Raw genomic sequence first — 19,284 nt, forward strand, 5'->3', positions numbered from 1 at the left:
TAATCATATTTAATCTGCAGAATACAGTGTATGAATGGTCTCCATGTAGAATACAATGCAGTTCAGAAATGAGGAAATACAATTGAATATGTTTTTCTAATGCAGACGCATATTTGAATGTTGAATTATTAATCAAAATTAAAAACTAAATCCATTTTGTAAAGCCTTTTAAGTAAATTAATATGTGTGTAATCAGCTCTGTAATCTGCCCCAGTTAGATAATATTTAGCTGACAAACCGACTGCTGCTGCTGCTTATGGAGGAAGCATCAAACCATGAGAAGAGTGTCTCATTTCAAAATAAAAGCCAGATCGATAGCTTGACAAAATAAATGATTTATTTATCTATTTTCAGGCACAGTAACAAAATGAATGTGCTATTGTAAATTGTTTTTTATAAATATATATTTATATGCACATGTTGTATTTTCATTTATTATGGGAAATGTCATGTTACCTTTCTTATTAGCGTATTTCTATTATTAGATGTTTGTAGATTTAAACACTGGCTCAGTGTCTTTTGTGGAGGCCCAGAAGAGACATGGCAAAAATAAATAAGAATAAAATAGATATATAAATGAATAATACATTGACATGTTAAATGGAAAATAGATGCATTTATGTTTTACTTAAAACACATCAGCAATAAATTTGGTAATTACTTTTTCTGTAGAATTGAATGTGCAGCAACATGTGGAAATAAATATATCTATATTATGAATATAAAAATTTGGAATTGAAACCAAAACCTGGAGTGAAAAAGGAAGCAACGGAAGAATAAAACACAGGCATTAAAAAAAATACAATTAATATTTTATTACAATCTTATTTAATTTAGATATTTTTTGTATTATTTTGTATTTTTGTATTATGACAAAACAGTGACAGAAAGTTGAAACTGAAAACCAGTAACACTGAAAAATGACATTGACGTTGAAAAACATCATGATACAAAATAGATCAAAGTTTAATAAGATTGAAACTGTGTTTTATTTATATTTTGTATTTGTTTTTCTGTGCCACTGTTTCCTTTTTCACTCCAGGTTTTGTTTTTAATGTCAACATCTTCCTGTTACTGTTCCAGCCTCATACACTGACTCACCTTCTGCCTTGGGTTGCTTTTATTTTGAAGGCAAATCAAACGATTTCCGGTACTTGCCTTTCTGAATCTGTGTGACTTGACACGGTGTTGTGGTTGAGTGGGGGGGGGGGGGGGGGGTGTATTGACGAGGCCGACCTGTGGACAGTAACGTAGCTCACTGATCGAGGGCAAAGTTTCCAGTGGAGCGTGTATGCTGCTGTTATCTGCCGCGCGCACACACACACACACACACACACACACACACACACACACACACACACACACACGGGCTTTCAGCTGCACGGAGAGGAGAGCGGATACATGCAGCATGTAGCCCGGACTGAGGACAGCTGCTGAATGGTGCGTATGTGTAATATCATCAGTGTTACATGTCTGTCTGACTGTCTGTCTGTCTGTACACCTGTCTGACTGACTGACTGTCTGTCTGTCTGTCTGTCTGTCTGTCTGTACACCTGTCTGACTGTCGCTGTCCTGTCTGTCGTATCAGCCTGTTCTCCATCCACCGCACCGACCCGAGCTCCGGTGACCCGCTTCCCTGAGCCGTCATGGGGGGGAGTCTGGGTTGCCACCGCTCCATTCCCCGGGACCCCACGGACCTGAGCTGCGGGAAGCGCAAATTCAGCGCTGCGTGTAACTTCGGCCACATCCTGGTGAACCAGGAGCGGCTCAACATCAACACGGCCACCGAGGAGGAGCTCATGACTCTGCCGGGAGTCAACCGCTGCGTCGCGCAGAATATCGTGGAGTACCGAGACTGCATCGGGGGGTTTAAGAAGGTGGAGGACCTGGCTCTGGTGAGCGGGATCGGGGCCTCCAAACTGGAGGTGATCAAGCTGGAAATCTGCGTCTCCAGCAGAACCAGCTCGTCCCAGCACTCTCCGTCGTCCCTGCGCAAAGACCTGGATCACCAGTCCTGCACCGGGATGAACATCAACACCGCCACCCCGGCGCAGCTCATGAGCATCCGAGGCATCACGGAGAAGATAGCCAAGAACATCGTGGTGTACCGGGCGGAGCACGGCCCGTTCAGGAGCATCGAGGACCTGGTGCGGGTCCACCACATCAACAGCTCCCTGCTGGACAAGATCCGCTTCCAGGTGTTTGTGGAGCGCTCCAGGGCGCCGTCCACCAACACCAACGGGGGGCTGACCTGCACCACCAAGTCCCACCCCAGCCCGACTTCATTCAGCTTCAGGAGCGACGACCTGGACCTCCCGCCCGGAGGACCGACCCAGATCATCTCCGTGCGGCCCAGCGTGGAGCCGCCTCCCGGGCTGCGGGACGGGAAGCCCGTGGTGCGGCTGGCCACCTGGAGCCTGCAGGACTGCTCCTGCGACAAGGCCAACAACCCGGGGGTCAAAGAGGTGGTGTGCATGACCCTGCTGGAGAATGAGTGAGTACAACTCACCTGCACTAAGGTGTGATTGGTAGTTAACGTCATGTGAGGCCAAACTTGACCTTTTCATATCAGAGAGAAGCAAAAGTGTCTGAAAATCAATGAATTAAAAAGTGAAGAAATTCAATCACTTAAAGTTATTTGGAGGAAACGGGTGAAGAAGTAGAAGAAAAACTCAAATCTAACTTACAAACATGAACAATACTTTTGGAAATTCAGCTGCATCACAGGGAAAATCATTTCAAACGAAGAATCTACGAAAAACTGGATCTAGTTTTCGTTGGGATTTGTTCTGTTGTCACCTGCTGAGTAACATTGTTGTTGAAATATATAAACTTATATAAAATATTTTCCCACAGTTTTCATGATCAATGTTGGCCACCGAATCAACTAATCAATCAACCAATCATATTCCTCAGATGTAGGCCAATAGAAGCAGTTCAAATTTCTGAGTAATTGGTCACTGTGACCTTTGACCTTTGACCACCAAAGTTTAATCACTTCATCTTCGAGTCCTGGTGAATGTTTGTACCGAATCTGAAGAAGTTCCTTCAAGGTGTTACAGAGATATGGCGTTTACAAGGCCAAAACTGTGTTTTTTGAGGTCCCTAAGCCCTTAGCCTTTGACCTTTGACCCCCAAAATCAAATCAGTTCATCCTTGAGTCCTGGTGAACGTTGGTGTCAAATTTGAAGAAGTTCTGTCACGGCGTTGCGGAGACAGATAAAACAACTTCAGGAAACATCTTCATCAACGACACACGAGCTGCAGATTCTCTCATCACAACAGGAAGTGTTTCCAGGGGACAGTAAAAACTGATGGACCAGGCTGGGATGCACTTTTTGTTCAATGCTTTTAACTTCAAAAGCCACAAATTATTGTGCATCCCAGCCTGGTCCATCACTTCTTACTGTCCCCTGGAAACACTTCCTGTTGTGATGAGAGAATCTGCAGCTCGTGTGTCGTTGATGAAGATGTTTCCTGAAGTTGTTTGTGTTTTGTTTTTCTCTCTGGCCTTTGGTGATTTGATTGTTTGCAGATGTGTTCAGGACTTTGCCCCCCCCCCCAGTGCAATATCGACCTAGAACAGGTAACGCAGTATCACTCACTCTCGTGGCTCTGCCTTCCTCCGGGGCTCGGTGTCAAAGCTGAATTTTAAGAGCGTCCTTTAGTTTGTATTGTGTCGTGTGTGACACGACGAAAATCCAGAGAAAACACAACAACATTTAAAATCTCTCTCCTCAAGGCAACAGTCCAGCAGCATGAAAGCAGCAGGCTGAAGCTGTTTGATTGTGGTGCAGCCGCTCTGCCTCTTACCACACGATGATGTTGGAGGTTTCATTTGTAAAGAAAGTGAGTGAAGAGCAGAGAGAGCGTGGTGAGCTGTGGTCGCCTCGTTAAACCGACGCTGGACTTCAGCCCTCAGTGTGATGTTTGTGCAGATAAGAGGGAAACAGGCCTCAGTGAATTCAGCCTGATCTGCTCAGATACACTGTGAGAACAGGGATTCATTATTTCAACTGACAACAAGCTGCTCAGCTCAGCAGACCTGTGATGGCTCTGCATGAAATGTTGCACTAGATACTTACTTTGTCTTTCACGCCTCCATGTCTTTATTTACTCTGTGTTCATGATACTCGCTCCCTGAGCGGGGTGTGATCGGACTCTCCCGGTATCTGTTGGCGTCAGGTTACACCGGCTGGGTGTGTGTGTGCCGTTTCATACTCGGGTGGTGCGCCCTGACCTGCTTGGATAGGTGCAGGAGCGGGGAGGAGGTCATGAGAGGACATCTGGCGTCTGAAACTCACTGCCAGTAAAATTAGTCCGCTGTGCTATGCAGCGATCACATGATCCATGAGCCAGTGGTTCCCGACCTTCTCCGACTCATGGCCCACATGAAAATCTAAAAAAGATTAGTGGCCCACATCCATCATTTTTATTATTATTATTATTATTAATAATAATAATAATAATAACTTCATTTGTATAGGACTTTTCAGAACAGCGTTACAAAGTGTTGTACAAACATAAAAGAAAACAAAGGTAAGGCAAAGTGTCAGTTACCAAGGTGATACAACAGGGAGAATTACAAATAATTAAAAAAATAAAATCAATAAAATACACAAAAAAATATTAAAACCAAAAGTAAAAACCAAAGATAAAAACATTGAAATCAAGAATGAAAAGCAGTTTTATTAAATATATTTGTGTAATAAACTGGGGCGACGCCTGATCTCCTTTAATGTTTTCAAAACATTATTTATATTTTTATATTTTACATCTTTTTCACCAAAGTTCTTCTGTTTTGTAGATGAGTTGCGCCCCGCCCCACAGGTCGGTCGCTGTCCAATAGAGAGGCTCCATTTGAAACGAGGGCGGGGCGATGTGGCCAAGAAGTTTAGATGTTTTCCGGTCTTGAGGTCGATTGTAATTTTAATAGATTTATTTAGCTGCCCGGTTGCCTCTGAGCCACACGCACTTCCTGACAAGAGACTCCTGAGCTGTTTCCGGGTTTAAGACGCTTCGTAGCCGCCGAACCGACACGAGACGTCCATCTTGTCTACGGCGGGTTTTCGCGGTGCGTCACCAGCTGTTCCCGCCTCCGCCACTGTGCTTTTTCCGCTAAAACGTTGTGTTTTAAGTCTCTTGGTTTTAACAGTTGTACCTGTTGTAGCTGCTGAGCAGTCTGATCCTCACACTCCCTGTCAGTGATGTTAACTTTCATTACCGACGCGCAGTGAATCATGGGAAATGTCGGACAGCAAAAGGATCCAACAGGTGGAGCTTTCGCTGTGACGTCATCGGTCTTAAAAATGCAGCGGGCCCTGAATTGGGACACGGCTAAAAGTCCGGGGTCATGGTGGACGAAGCAACTCTGAATCTATTATTCACCCACGATGCTCTCTTCTTTTTAAATCCCTTGATTTATACCTTTATTTACCTTTACCTTTTTAAATACCTTTGATTTTTTTTGTGGTCTGAAGTCCGTCCGCTGCAGGACGATGAGCTCTGCTGTGATGGCGTGGCGTTTCTTGTGTTTCAGTTGGGAAAGCTTCGTGCTTTCACAACACACTGAGCGTTTGTTCCCTTTTTTAACCTCAGAGTAAGAAAACTCATATTTAATGAAGTCAGTGCCGTATTCTTGTTTCACCGTGTTTGCAACATAAATTACATTTGTTTTGGACGTTGCTGTCATGACAACGCAGGCCACAAACGGCTACTGCACACACACTTCCTCATGGGAGTGGGTGTTGTGTGGATGGGTTTTTGTCCTTCAAAATAAAGCGCTCTTTTTGTCCCAACTCTTCCCAGTGAAAATGGCCCCCAGCGACTCACATTTGGGTCGCGACCCGCCGGTTAACGAGGAGGCTGCGGAGGAGATATCGGGGGGGGGGGGGGTGTTTGCACAGCTTAGCCTCTGTTTTGTGAGCAATCACAAGATCCAGGCTGAGTTTACTCACTTCCTGGCTCTGCTCCAGGCACAAGCTGAGAGCTTCTAGAGTTCAATGAACTCCTGCTTACCAAAGGTTACACAGCAAACTGAGCTCAGCCACCGCAGCCTCACACGCCTGCTGATGTTGGTAATAAAGCAGCCATTACTCAGCCTCACACACTGGGCGGGAGGGAAGTGAAACGGGGTTAATACAGGTCGAGGTGTGGATGTGAAAAGCTGTGTTGCTGTCCGATCTATTTTTCTGCACGACGGTTTGTAACTTCTGTTTGACTCACGCGGTTCTTCTCTTGCGTCACACTGTGTAATTGATTTACATGGCATCTAATGTCTCGCTGTATTGTGCAACTGCCAAACAGAATTTAATGCGACACGCAGCATCCACCCAGGAAATAAAAGAGCATCCCTCTTCAGCGCGACACCACACATTCATCGGATTTAAACCCACCTACCTGACACTGTGGCACACACAGGAAGTGAAGACACGAGACACAGATTTGAGTCACAGCACGGCCGTGAGGAAGCGATCCGTCAGGACAGAGGTGGGCTCGCCAGCATCATCTGATTCATGTCCTTTGGTACCAATCACTGACGAGCCAGGCTGCTGAACATGAGTGCATGACTCTGGTTGTGGCTTTTAAAGGAATAGTTCCACATTTTGGGGAAAAAGCGTGGCTCCTGTCGCCTAGCAACCTTGACAACACATGACTTTAGGTTTTAATGTCTTTCGTTTTAACAATTGAACTGAGCTGAAACCCAATACTTCCATTTAACAGTGTAATCCTCAGGCTCTCTGTCAGTGATGTTAACCGTCATTACCGATGTGCAATGAATCATGGGATATGTTGGACCAGGAAAACCAGGAAAAGAAGGAGGCATTTGAAGGAGCCTTTGAAATGGGACGTTCTAGTTGCGCCGCTGTGACGTCATCGGTCTTGAAACGCAGCGTCTGAAGGGCGCCGCCCCTGAATTCGGACACAGCTACAGTGTGTGCGTCTGTTGCTAGCTAGCTTTACAGCTAATGTTTGTGTAGATGGTTCTTTGGCTGTGTTTGTCACCGTAGCTAACGCTTTGAATTAATGCGTTCACTTTGAGTCTGTATGTGTGTATGAAATTACTTCTGTAGCTTATTTGGAAAGCTTTAGGAGCTTCACGCTGCCTGATGTGTTTGGCCTATAGACTGTAAATGAAGATGGACATCGGCTCCGTGACGTCACCCACAGCTTTCTGAAGCTCAGAGTGAGCTGCTCCGCCGTCGCCATCTTGGCAGTGTCCGACTCCACCCCTAACTTCCAGCTAATCCAAAAATAGTCAAAGATGACTCCTACAGCTTCATGTGCTGTTTGAGTTTAACATATTCAGTTAGCCCTCATCACTGTAGTGTGAACATAATGGAAGTCAAAGAGAAATTAGCTTTGTATTTGGATCACGTAGCTCGAACATCAGGGACAGTTTCATGACAGGAACAAGGTGAACTTTAAAGCTGCACGATTACTGAAGCTCGTTTTTACTTTTACTCTTTCCATCACCACGTCAAGTCATGAAGGTTTGTTTTCAGTGATGCTGCGTTGAACTCTGACCCTGCTGACAGGGTTGATGAGTGTCGCGAGTTCCTACTAGAAGCAAGCTGTAGTTTCTTAGAACAGGACAGAGTGAAAAGGGAAGAGACACCAGACAAAGAGATCTACATCCTCATCTGGTGTAGGTAGCCAAAGCAGCCTCAGGCAGATTACATCAAACCAAACACATAAACAGAATCTGTAGCTGCTCTTCTGACTGAAATCCAGGTCAAATGATGAGAATAAAACCTTTAAACTTCTTCTCCAGACATGTTTTAAACTCTGTAGAAATCCTCTGCTATGATTCATATTTTGTTTAACATGTTTTCACACATAAAAATGTGTCTGAAGCTCGTACTCTCACCTGTCCACCTGTTGCTCCAGGTGGACAGGTGAGAGAGCAGAGAGCATCAAGACGGTGAGAGGAGGAAACATCAGAGAGACTCAGCCACATGTTTGAGCCTCAGTCAGACCCAGACTCAGAGGAGGAGTCTGAGACCAGAACCAGAGACTAGCAGACGGGTCAGAACCGTTAGCGCAGTTAGCATCTTTTCAGAATGGTTAGCACAGTTAGCATCTCTTTAAAATGGTTGACACAGTTAGCATTTATTTTAGAACGGTTAGCGTAGTTAGCATCTTTTATTTGTTTATGTTGTTTGTTAGCTTGTAACTGGCAGTGGCTGACACAGTGTTAGCGGTTGTGCTAATGCTAACTCTCTCTCTCTTTGTACTGACAAGGTTTCAGGTGTATTTAGCCCCGCCCCCCTGTCCCCACAAGTTGACAGGATTGGTTCCTGAGGTTTGTGACGTATGAAACCCTGAATCTGTTTCTATGAGACTGTCATTGGTTCACTGCAGGTCAAGGTGGAAACACTGAGTCATGGTGTATTATCTATATATATATAATATCTATATATATAGATTTTCATCTCAGGGGTCTTACTGTCCAGCTTTTCATTCCTTCATGTTGTTAGCGGACGTGGCTAACGTATGATAGCAGCCTGCTGTGTTTACACCTCACACTGTAGCCAGTAAACCAGCTGTCATTGTTGTTTTGTTAATCTTAGTACCATCTAATCAGATCTGCTTCTCCTCCCTGGTCGGCTTATTGTTACTGTGCAGAGAATTCAAGCTCATAAAACCACTGGAGAGTTTCTGAATAGCTGCATTCATGCAGAGCATTTTATTCTATTAATATTCAGAATTATAAGCCATTCATCCTATAATCTTTCCTTTTGATTGCTGTTTTCAGACATTTCTCTTTCTACACAGAGCCAGTCAGACATGTTTACATACATCACTTACAGCAGCATTGTAACATAACGTCCCTTTCTTATCTCCTGCACAAAGACACGTATTGTTGTTGCATGTTTCATCCAACCGGCTGAAAGGTGCATCCAGTTTGTAGGCTATGTAGCTAATTAGCAGATCATCTGTAGCGCACTCAGTTTAGATGCATGTGATCATGTGGTGCTAATTCACTGCTGACACAATGCTCTTTGTCCTTGGCTTCTAATTTACTGTCACGAGTAAATTCGCTTGTAATTCAAATGGACAATGACACAATGAAAATAGACATTTTTAATAAATAATTTTTAAAAATTAAATAACAACAGTAAATATCTCATTGAGTGTAAATCACTAAATGTGATGTAGGATGGAAGTTAGATTCAGACTCATGCAGCAGCATCTTCTGATTAAACACTCATTAAATCATTAAACTAAATTAAAGTTGCTGTTCGGCTCGTGTACGAACCATAAAGCCATAAAGGAGAGAGTCCGGGTGCGGCTGTGAAAACAAACACGCCAAAGACACAATCTGCACTGGTAACTTACATATTCTACACAAATGCACATTTCATAATGAAATGAATTGTAACCACCATGCTTTTAATAAAACATCTATCTGATTACTTCACCTCCCATCCTGATAGGAATTGATCGGTTATTGGTCAGAGCTCATAAAATGAATCAACAAACTGTTCCAGCCATGTTATTTTTACATTTCTGTTTGTTTATGGATCAAACAAATGTAAAAGTTAACGAGCTTCAGATCAGGTCATGGGTGTGTCTTTGGTTATTTTGACAGAGCCAAGCTAGCTGTTTCCCCCTGCAGCCAGTCTTTATGCTAAGCTAAGCTAACCACGTCCTGCCTCCAGCTCTGCACTAACTTTGAGAATAACACTGATAATGTTGTTGGCATGTGTTAATGGCTGGTACTCATTAACCATGATCTCATTTGTTTACTGTAATCACACCAGGGCAGCAGCTCATTTTAAACTCGCACTGAGCAAACAGTTGTACACAGAGCGTTCACTCTTTGATACCACAAAGTACATTTTCCCCCGCAGCTGAGCCGCTCCCAGGCTTTATAGTGACTGTGAACATCTATTCTTACATATATGAGGTTGCAAACAGGCTACACAAGTCCAGTCCAGCTGTGGAGACGATGTATCCAACATCTGTAGCATCACAGTCGGTGAGAGTTTCCACCAGTGAGTCTGTACGTACATTGTAAACATAACTGGAGCCTCAGTGAAGCACCGGAGACACAGCTGCATTATTTGTTCAACTTGTATTACGTGTCCCCGATGCAACACAGTTCAACATGCTGAAGGTTCCTACATAATTATGTTGCACTGTGTCGCTTGAGGGAACAACGTGCAGCCGTCTATCGGGTTCTTGTGTTGGTCCTCCAGATGTTTACGTCGAACATGTCGACAACAGAACATTCAGCCAAGAATCATCGAAGAGAGAGAAGAGAAAAGATTCTGCATTCAGAGGAAGGAGAACAGTCTGAACCAGAATCACCTCCTCACGGTCGTATCCCTCCGCCACTCAGACTAGTTCCAGGTTACATCCCTGTTTAGTCAGAGAAAATATGACTGGCTGGCTAAAAGTGTTTTCTGAGGTCACTCTGACCTGACCTTTGACCTTTGACCACCACATTCTAATCAGGTCATCCTTGCGTCAGAGTGAAGCTGCTATGGAGTGCTGTGAGCTTGTGAGCAAGAACAAAAATCAAAAATTAATTTTCCAGCATAATGATAATAACAATAATAATAATCTCTAAGTGATTGCTCCTCTCCTGCTCTTAGCCATTTTTATTGAGTAGATGTTGTCATCATTTATTTACTTGGTATTGATCGACCTCTGTGTAACAGTGTTTGTCTCTGAGTGTTGTGCAGTGAAACACTCTGAAAACAGAAACACATTCAGATCTGTCAGCAGCTCGTAGTGCTGTGCACGGTGTAAATCTGTGCCGTGGTGACCTGCAGCCTGCGGCCCTTCCCCTGTCCGAGGCTTGGAAAAGTCTCAGCGACGTTATTTATGTTCAAGGTCGTCTCTGCTGCTGCTGCTCGTCACTTCTTATTATGCAACCTCGCGCCTGCCCTTAGGTTTGCCTCAGTTTGACAAAATGTTGAATCAGACACTCGGCGTTCTGCCTCAGCGTGTTGCGTGTCCGTCCACACAGCGGCAGCAGATATGGAGTGTCTGTCGTCACGGTGACACTAAGTCACACAGGCTCTTGGTAACCTTTGTTTTTATTTCTGCTCTCGTGTACGTCTGGCTTATGTTCTGTTATGTGCGTCATGATTATCTGCGATAGACACAGCACATTTTGGCGACCCAATCAAAGCACCAGCTGAATCACTGACTCAGCATCATGTCCTGATGACATGGCTGAACCTCAGGTCCGCTCAGTGCGAGTCTCTGCCAGTGAAAACAAGAGGATCAGGACTTTAACCGGCAGGAGTGCAGCAGGGTCTTTGTGAGAGTTTCTCTCATTGTGCAGAGTGATCACACCTAGAGGAGAGGAAAGGGAGGGAGGGGAGACTGTTTGTTCTGAAAACAGGATCTGTGGACTCACTGATCACAAAGGTGAAAAGGTTTCTGCTCGTGAACTCACCAGCTCTTACGTGAGACGTTCAGTCGAGTGAGGAAAATGCTTGAGCAGCAGAAAGAGATGGATTAGCAGGAAAACTGAAATAAGGATTATTGATACTGGTGGTCTTATATAAATGTATTTGCAGCCTGGATTAGTCCATGCTGCGTGTGACACGCTGGATAATCTAGTCTTTAAAGCAGTAATAACAACATCAAGCTGCTACAGTGAACAATCAAAAAGCCACGAGACAATAAAATGAAATAGTATTCCTCCCTGTTTGAATTGAACGGCCTCCACATCAGCAGCTCTCCTCCTTCATCTCTCGCTCTCCTCTTCAATCTAGACTCATAACAAAGTCAGTGGCTGCAGACAAAAAGAAATAAGACAGGATCTGTTTTTGTCACAATTTTATTTTCAAGATTTTGATAAAAAACAAGCAAAGTCATTAAAACTGGAATCAGCTCCTCGTGGTCGTATCCCTCCGCCACTCAGACCAGTTTCAGGTCACATCCCTGTTTCTCCAGAGTCAGAGAAAGTATGAAGCATATGTTTGAAATTTTCTTCTAATTGCTGCGTGAAGTCTTAAGTAATGGCTCAATAGTGTTTTGTGAGGTCACCACATCCTTCACCTTTGACCTTTGACCCCCAAAAACTAATCAGTTTATCCCTGAGGCCTAGTGAATGTTTTTGACAAATTTGAGGAAGTTCTGTCGAGGCGTTTCTGAGAGATCGAGTCCACGAGAATGAGACGGACGGATGGACGACTGAAAACAAAATGGCTGCTGCCCTGACTGTCGCCGGCGTGTAGGAATAAAAACGTAACGCACAGTGTTTTCTGGAGTCGTAACAGAGCTCCTGCAACGCTCAGCTGCAGCAGCTGCAGCAGCAGCAGCACTTCACTAATAGCAAAGTCTGTTATGCAACATGATTTTCTGTGTGGCTGATTTCGAATTAGAGGGTTAGAGGTGAATGAGGTCAAAGCATTGCCACCCACTTCATTTCAATGTGTTGCACTCAGTCAGTTTAGCATATGGTACTGCAGACTAAGTGCAGTGTGTGTGTGTGTGTGTGTGTGTGTGTGTGTGTGTGTGTGTGTGTGTTTCCCTGTAAAATAAGAAAGAGCTCAGACTGGAACTTATTTCTTTCCCTTCTTGTTACTAAATTCTACATTTCTTCACATTAGAGGCCATTTGTAAAAAGACTTTAATCCAGAATAAATGCTCCTTCACTTCTGTCACAAGCTCTGTTGCTAAACATTTCCTCTTCACCTCTGGTGCCTCTCACAAATTTATTGCTTTTTATTGCGACGTTTGGTCTGAAAAATGATTTTAGAATTAAAGGGATAAATGTTTATTGGGCAGTAAAAGTCTTTAGTCTCAGTCTCAGTGGGTTAATCAGATTCTCTCCGTTTTAAAAACACTGAACTTGCCAAGAGGAAATGTTCTGCTTGTTCTGGTCGGCTGATGCGTCTCGTGTGTCGACACTCATCGGACCGGCCGTCGCTGTGTTTCATTACTGTGTAAAACTCTTCTCTTCACATGATGGAAACATTCCTGTCTATGTTAAACACTGTGTTTTCACCATGTGGCAACACAGTTTAACAGCAAACCAAACTCATCTCAGTTCTGCCGTTAATCAACCAAATAAATAACAAAATACATCAACAATTCAACAGTGTTCGAGCTGGTGCAGTGACAAGGTAGCTGCTAGCTGCTAGCTGCTAGCTGCTAACTGCTAACTACCATATGAATTTGAAATAAACCAAAATGACAGATTTTTTTCAAATTAAAAAAATTAAAATTAAAATTAAAAAATGAAATAATCTGCAATCTGATTTTATGTTTTGTTTTTGCATCTAGTTTTTTTCATGCACATATTTAAAATCTGTGTAAATGAGGTGGACGGTGACACACCTACTTGCAGCTATTCAACAAAAGTCGTGTTGCACTGTGACAGTTTCATTGTACAGACTATAATACAGTGAACACACCGTCACAATGTCTCTGTGTAATTGTAAAACTTGTCTCCTTCTGCTTGTAGCATCAAGCTGCTGGCAGTGCAGGACCTGCTGGAGCGGGAGGCTCTCGATAAGGTAAAGTTTGCTGCTTTGATTTGCAGCATTCAGCAACTTTAACTCAGTGTTTCCCATTTATTTCATGTGTTGCTGTTATGCAAATGTCCCATTTTTCCCTCCACTCACTCCGTGTGTGTCTCCGACTCCCGAGTGTAAATGTCTTCTATTTCTAGGCCCATATTTGGGTTTGAACTGTGTTAGCGCTCTCCTGTGCTTTCACGACTATAAATATGACAGTGGTTGCTATGGGTTGGAGGGGATCCTCTTCAGCACTGTCAGGGAATCAGGAGATATTGGATTACACTTTGATTCAGATTGTTTTTTTATTCAATAAGGTGAAAACATGCTAAAAGATGCAGAAGACAAATGACACAGGAACAGACAGTAAATCAGACGCTGGAGCTTCGTTCAGCATCAGAGAACGTTTGTGCTCTACTGTCTTCTCCTTCACCTCGTTAAACCTCCATCACTTTCATTACTCATCTAATAATAGGAAAAATAATAAGATAGCAAGCTAATCTTAGTCCATACGCTACGTACACTACACAGGAGATTCATATTGTTCTTCTCATCTCAGTCATGGAAAGAAAGAAAATGAGCGTATTCCTTTAGGTGTGTGTGTGTTTATGGCAGATATTGATGAATAGGCCCCGCCCACTGTCATCAATCAATATGGCACTTGAGATTTTGGTTAATATTTGCCCCAAAAACATGTGGAGCACATTTGGTGAACGTCTGTCCCCCAGGTTTTCAGGTGCACATGTTTGTGGCGCCCCCTGTGGGAAGCTACAGGGGGCTAATTATTACTAATGACTATTTGTTTTCAGTTAGTAACATCATTTTAGTTACTAGCTTCAATTTAAGTATTTAACCTAAAAGTTTAACCTGAATTTAATTATCCAGAGACTTCCTTCTCCCTCTAAAAAGATTTCCCAGGACTAAGATTAGAGTCATTTCCACAGATGAAACGTAACCAACAACTGTCTCTGTGTTTACTCGTTGAAATCTGACAGTAATTTCTCTCCTTCTGTTGCAGTTCTGTGTGGAGTTAAACCAGGGAACGCTGTCCAGCATACGGAAGTGGAAATGGCCACGAGGATCATGGAAAAGTGTTGTGTCTGAAAAACCCACCGGGCGCTCGGGAAAGGTGCAGCAGCGTTCAACACCATCACTCAGGACAGATACCACCCTGTCGTTTTCATCCTTATTTATTATATCGTTCATACAATGCAACACAAAATACTTTACAGAATAGAAGTGATAAAAAGAAAATCACCCCACCCCTTCTCTCTTTCTCACACACACACACACACACACACACACACACACACACACACACACACACACACACACACGCACACACAGGGATAAAAACACTACTAAAACTTAAGGCAGCAATAACAGGAACTGAAGAAACGTTATCGTGAATCTCATGAATTTGAATTGAGGAAACGCTGAAGACTGGAAAACAAAGATAACGATAAGGATGAAATAATCAAATATAAAAATATTGGCCGTGTCTGGCAGTGAGTAAAACCATAAATGAAAAGTAAGATATTAAGAATCAAATAAAAAATTAAGAAAAAATAGTACATAAAATAAAATGCTAAAAGAGATGTTTGGAAGAGAAAACAAAAATAAAAGTAGAAATAAAATAAATAGAAATTGGTTATTAAAACAAAATAATTAACTTAAATAATAATAAATAAATAAAATTCAGTTAAAAGCCAGACTAAAAAGGGAGGTCTTGAGTTTGCTCTTAAAAACAGAAAATAAACAGAAAATCTTGCATTTTGAGAAACTAGCAGAAGCTAACTGCTACTAGAAGTACTGTACGTACTGAAACATTTGCATAAGCAGTTCATTAGTACATCAAATAATCTGACTCCATTTCCCATGATCCTTTATTCCCAGGGAGTGAGCTACTCTGGTTTTCTGTGGGACACCTCTTCCGGTATTGACCTGAAGGACGCTGCCGTCCTGGAGTCTCCCGCCGTCAACGGCAACGGGAATCACACCTCCCCTCGACTCTACCTCGCTCACTTCTTTGTAAGTAAAGATTTCCTCTGAAGACCAGGCGGCGGTGGAGGAACGTCTGCTGATGTCGGCCTGTGTGTCAAAGCACAGACAGTATGTCGTCCTGACACATTAGTGAAGGATTAATCCTCCATGTATTAATGTCAGAGAGGCTGTTTACACTTTCTATGATCTGTAGACACTTGTGATGAGGGAGTTCTTACTGTGGAGGCAGAAACATGAACAGTTTGTGAGGGTTACAATGAATTCAGTAATAGGAACCAAGTTCTTGTTATTATTTCACATTTGTAACCGTATTCTGATTGGTTGCTTTACTGAAGTCTAAAACTGACTTTCAGTTTTCACTTTGCAAAAGTGAGTTGCTGTTGAGGAGTTACTGGATCCCCATGAACATGTCTGTGAGGGATGTTCCCTCTAACTATTATAAGCTTGTTGGTACAATGCTAATAGTAAGCTGCATATCTCGTGCATGAGTAGATCGCCATGTTTTGTATCTTATGATTTTATGTAGTTGATGTTAAGTTATAATTTTTCTGCCCAATGTTTTCCATCAGGTCGGTTCATATGAACTGACAGTGGTGAACGTCCACATGCAGGCCGCCGCCTCCCCGGGAGAGTCCAACGGCAAGAACCACAACACAGAGGAAGTGAAGTGTCAGCACCTTTCCCCGAGTATCCAGGAGACACTCAAAGGTCAGTCTGGACTTCACGGCACACACACCGGACTCTCTGGATTCACTCAGTTTAACCAGAGCGGGAATGTTGGATCACAACAGACAGATCACGCCCTGTTCGTCCTCCAGCTCTGCACGAAGCTAAATTATTTCTCCACGTCTTGCTCTGCAGGTGAGAAGGAGTTGGTGGTGCTGGGAGATTTTGGCTGCCCCCCTCAGAGCTCAGAGCTGGACATACTGAGGAAAGAGAAGCTCTGTGCCCTGGTCCCATCCACCCAGTTCACAAACATCAGCACCCGCTCACCGCAGGGCACCCACTGCCTGGACAACATCTGGGTCAGCCGCTCCCTCAAGAAGATCTGCTGTGGTAGGTGCACAGTATGGATGCATGTAAAGGAATTCACAAGAAGTCCAACTCCTGTCTCAAAGTCCCTTAATGGAAACAAATCTACATCAAGTCTCAAGCTATTTGAGAAAAGTCAAAGTTGAGTCTGAAGCCGTTTAGTCAAAGCTAGTTGATACGAGTCCGTGTCAATTCTCAAATTCATTTGAGAGAAGCTCAAGTTCAATCTTGAGTAATTCAGGTCAAATTCAAGTCAACAAGTTCAGTTCAAGTCTCAGGTTATTTGAGACACATCCAAGTAGACATTTTTTAAATCCAAAGTTTCAGTCAAAGCTGAGTCTGTAAGTTCAAGTCTCAAGTTAAAGTCGGTAAGATATGTTTTTATTCAAGTTAATCAGGTCCTGAGTCATTTAAGACAAGTTCAAGTCAAAGTCAATCAAAGTTTTAAATGAGTTCAAGTCTTTGAGAACTCTGAATACTGACCATTAGGATGACACGGCTTTACAATATATTTTTTTGGACAACAAATTGGACTCAAAACTCCAGTGTTTAATGATTTTCTATTAAAGTCTTCAGTCTTCAGTCTGACTCCACCTGGTGATCCGTCCAGGATTCCTGCTTTTCTTTCTTGTTTACGATGGATGAATGTTCGCACCCAACAGGAAGGAGCTTCTTGTGTGTCATGATAGTGGGATGTGAGCTACAGCAGCTTCTGTCAGATCAAACTTCACTTCAGAGTCGGGCGGAACAATCAATCGAAATATTATGGAAGTCGTCATGTGGCAAAATTAAATTTCCCGATGATAAAAGGTAAAGAGTGTCACAACAGACCGTTATAGACGAAGCATTGTGCTGCTACAGAGCTGCACGAATCACATTCTCCAGATGGAAGGAACAAAGTTTGTGTGGTAACATCATCATTATTTCTATATTTTTACAGTGAAAATGAAATTCAAAAATTCCCACTAAAATCGTGACTCATGTCAAAATTATTGCAAAATATGTTGTTGTTGTTTTGCTTATTGTTCAGCCGTACCGTGTGATAATAGATGCAGTTTCACATTCCCGCCTCTCCCTGTCTCCTCTGACAGGTCACTGCGTCGTCGTGCGCGAGGGCTTGACGAACCCCTGGATTCCAGATAACTGGTCGTGGGGCGGCGTGGCGTCGGATCACTGCCCTGTGGTGGCGGAGTTTTACGCCGACGTATCCCCCAAGGAGCTGAGCAGACCGGGAATGGCGGTGGACAGAAGAGACATTATGCCCAAACATGAGCGGTGACGACATGACGACATCAGAGTGACTTTGTCCCGTCTGGGCTCTGCTCGATCTTGGTTTGCCATGAATGAAGAGTTTCCTGATGAATGTGAAGAAGCACCAAGATTGCCTTTTTTGCGTTTCACTTTATCAATGTAAAATAGTAACTGGTGTAGAAGTCATAGAACCATACAAAAGTCAGAGAAAAAATATATAATGTACTTTAAAGAGAAATGTGCCAAACATTTTCTATATGTATATGAAATAAAGATAAATTAATAGATGTTCCTGCTGTGTCTGAATGATAATTATTAATGCAGATAAGTGCAGAATCATCTGAATGACCCAGTTTATCAGGGGCTCTGCTGTAACACTCATCTTTCCTGTCAGAGAGGAGGACGATAACGTCTCAGCTGTACAGCTCATTAATCATTATGGGACCTTTAAATTATGTAAGCCCGGCCTCTTTGTGCATGTGTGAGCCGCCATCTTCCTCTGGGATGGAAATGAGGTGCAAGGCTCCTCATTAACCAGCTCTACGCTGATGCTTTCAACCCTCTGAATCCCAAATACCACGTTGTCTTTAGAACCTCGTAACTCCGCGATGGTTTGAGTTAGAGACCGGACGTTTTTTCATGTTAAACTACAGAATCTATAATAAGTCGCCGACTTCTATCGATTAGCTGAAATGAAAAATTAGAAAAGATTTGGAGTGGTCATAACAAGGGCGTAGTTTTGATCTCAACACTGGTAAGGATGCAACAACCCTGCGAACCCTCCAAAACAAAGAGATAGACTTTTTAATGCCAGCTCATAATATCATAGTATAGTAAGGTATTAAATATCAAAAAACGTCATGGTATAGTAAGTCATAAAAAGTGAAAACAAAGTCATAGTACAGTAAAGCATAAAAATATCAAGAAACGTCCATGATGCAGTGAAAAACGTCTCTGGTTGGTGGCAGAAGGGACATTTGATGGACACTCGGGGGTTAATCTCAGAGAGGAAGCTGTTGACACAGCGCTCCCTGCAGGATTCCCGGCTGCAGGTCACCTGACCTTTTGTTTAAAAGCGGTTTATACAACAGCATCCTCACTGGTTTATAGGCATCCTGCACCTTCAGTCTCTCTCCCACTCAGCTTCCTGGTTCAAAGCCTGAACACAGAACGTGCACAGAGCGTTCTGCTTTAACATGTACAGGTCTGCACATGCAGCGGCAGCAGTCCTGACACTTTGGTCTAAGGCCCAGCTCAGGAAAAGGATCCACTTCATCTGGAGTCTCGGTCCGTTGTGTCTGTTTATGTCGGAGATTTCACTTGATTTTCTTTTAATTGTGAATTAAATTAACTGACAACTGAACAGGCTGATAACTGGTGAAATCATCACAATCCCAGAGCCGGTTAGCTGTTAGCTTCATACCACATTTCCTTTCAAATGTCACGCTGATCATCTTTGATCTAAACTGTAAAACAAACTGTAAACTAGTGCAGCTATGTATACTGTAAA

At 43.1% G+C, this 19,284-nt stretch overlaps 1 protein-coding gene across 1 annotated transcript; it reads left to right on the top strand.

Moving 5' to 3' along the window:
* Window positions 1-1,238: 1,238 nt before the first annotated feature.
* Window positions 1,239-18,065, top strand: eepd1 (endonuclease/exonuclease/phosphatase family domain containing 1). The gene is made up of 8 exons (XM_056399797.1): window positions 1,239-1,440; window positions 1,589-2,494; window positions 13,436-13,487; window positions 14,506-14,616; window positions 15,384-15,518; window positions 16,061-16,199; window positions 16,353-16,547; window positions 17,615-18,065. Exons 2-8 carry the CDS (start codon window positions 1,647-1,649, stop codon window positions 17,800-17,802), a joined length of 1,668 nt encoding a protein of 555 aa, XP_056255772.1. The 5' UTR covers window positions 1,239-1,440; window positions 1,589-1,646; the 3' UTR covers window positions 17,803-18,065.
* Window positions 18,066-19,284: the final 1,219 nt, after the last annotated feature.

Source organism: Seriola aureovittata, chromosome 16, assembly GCF_021018895.1.
Source record: "Seriola aureovittata isolate HTS-2021-v1 ecotype China chromosome 16, ASM2101889v1, whole genome shotgun sequence".
Lineage (NCBI taxonomy): Eukaryota > Metazoa > Chordata > Actinopteri > Carangiformes > Carangidae > Seriola > Seriola aureovittata.

What these genes read in the sequence shown, in the direction of transcription:
- eepd1 (XM_056399797.1), top strand. Translation starts at nt 1,647, where the DNA reads ATGGGGGGGAGTCTGGGTTGCCACCGCTCCATTCCCCGGGACCCCACG. An exon ending in CCACCGGGCGCTCGGGAAAG is followed by an intron (nt 14,617 to 15,383) that starts GTGCAGCAGCGT and finishes CTTTATTCCCAG; the next exon opens with GGAGTGAGCTACTCTGGTTT. An exon ending in TCTACCTCGCTCACTTCTTT is followed by an intron (nt 15,519 to 16,060) that starts GTAAGTAAAGAT and finishes GTTTTCCATCAG; the next exon opens with GTCGGTTCATATGAACTGAC.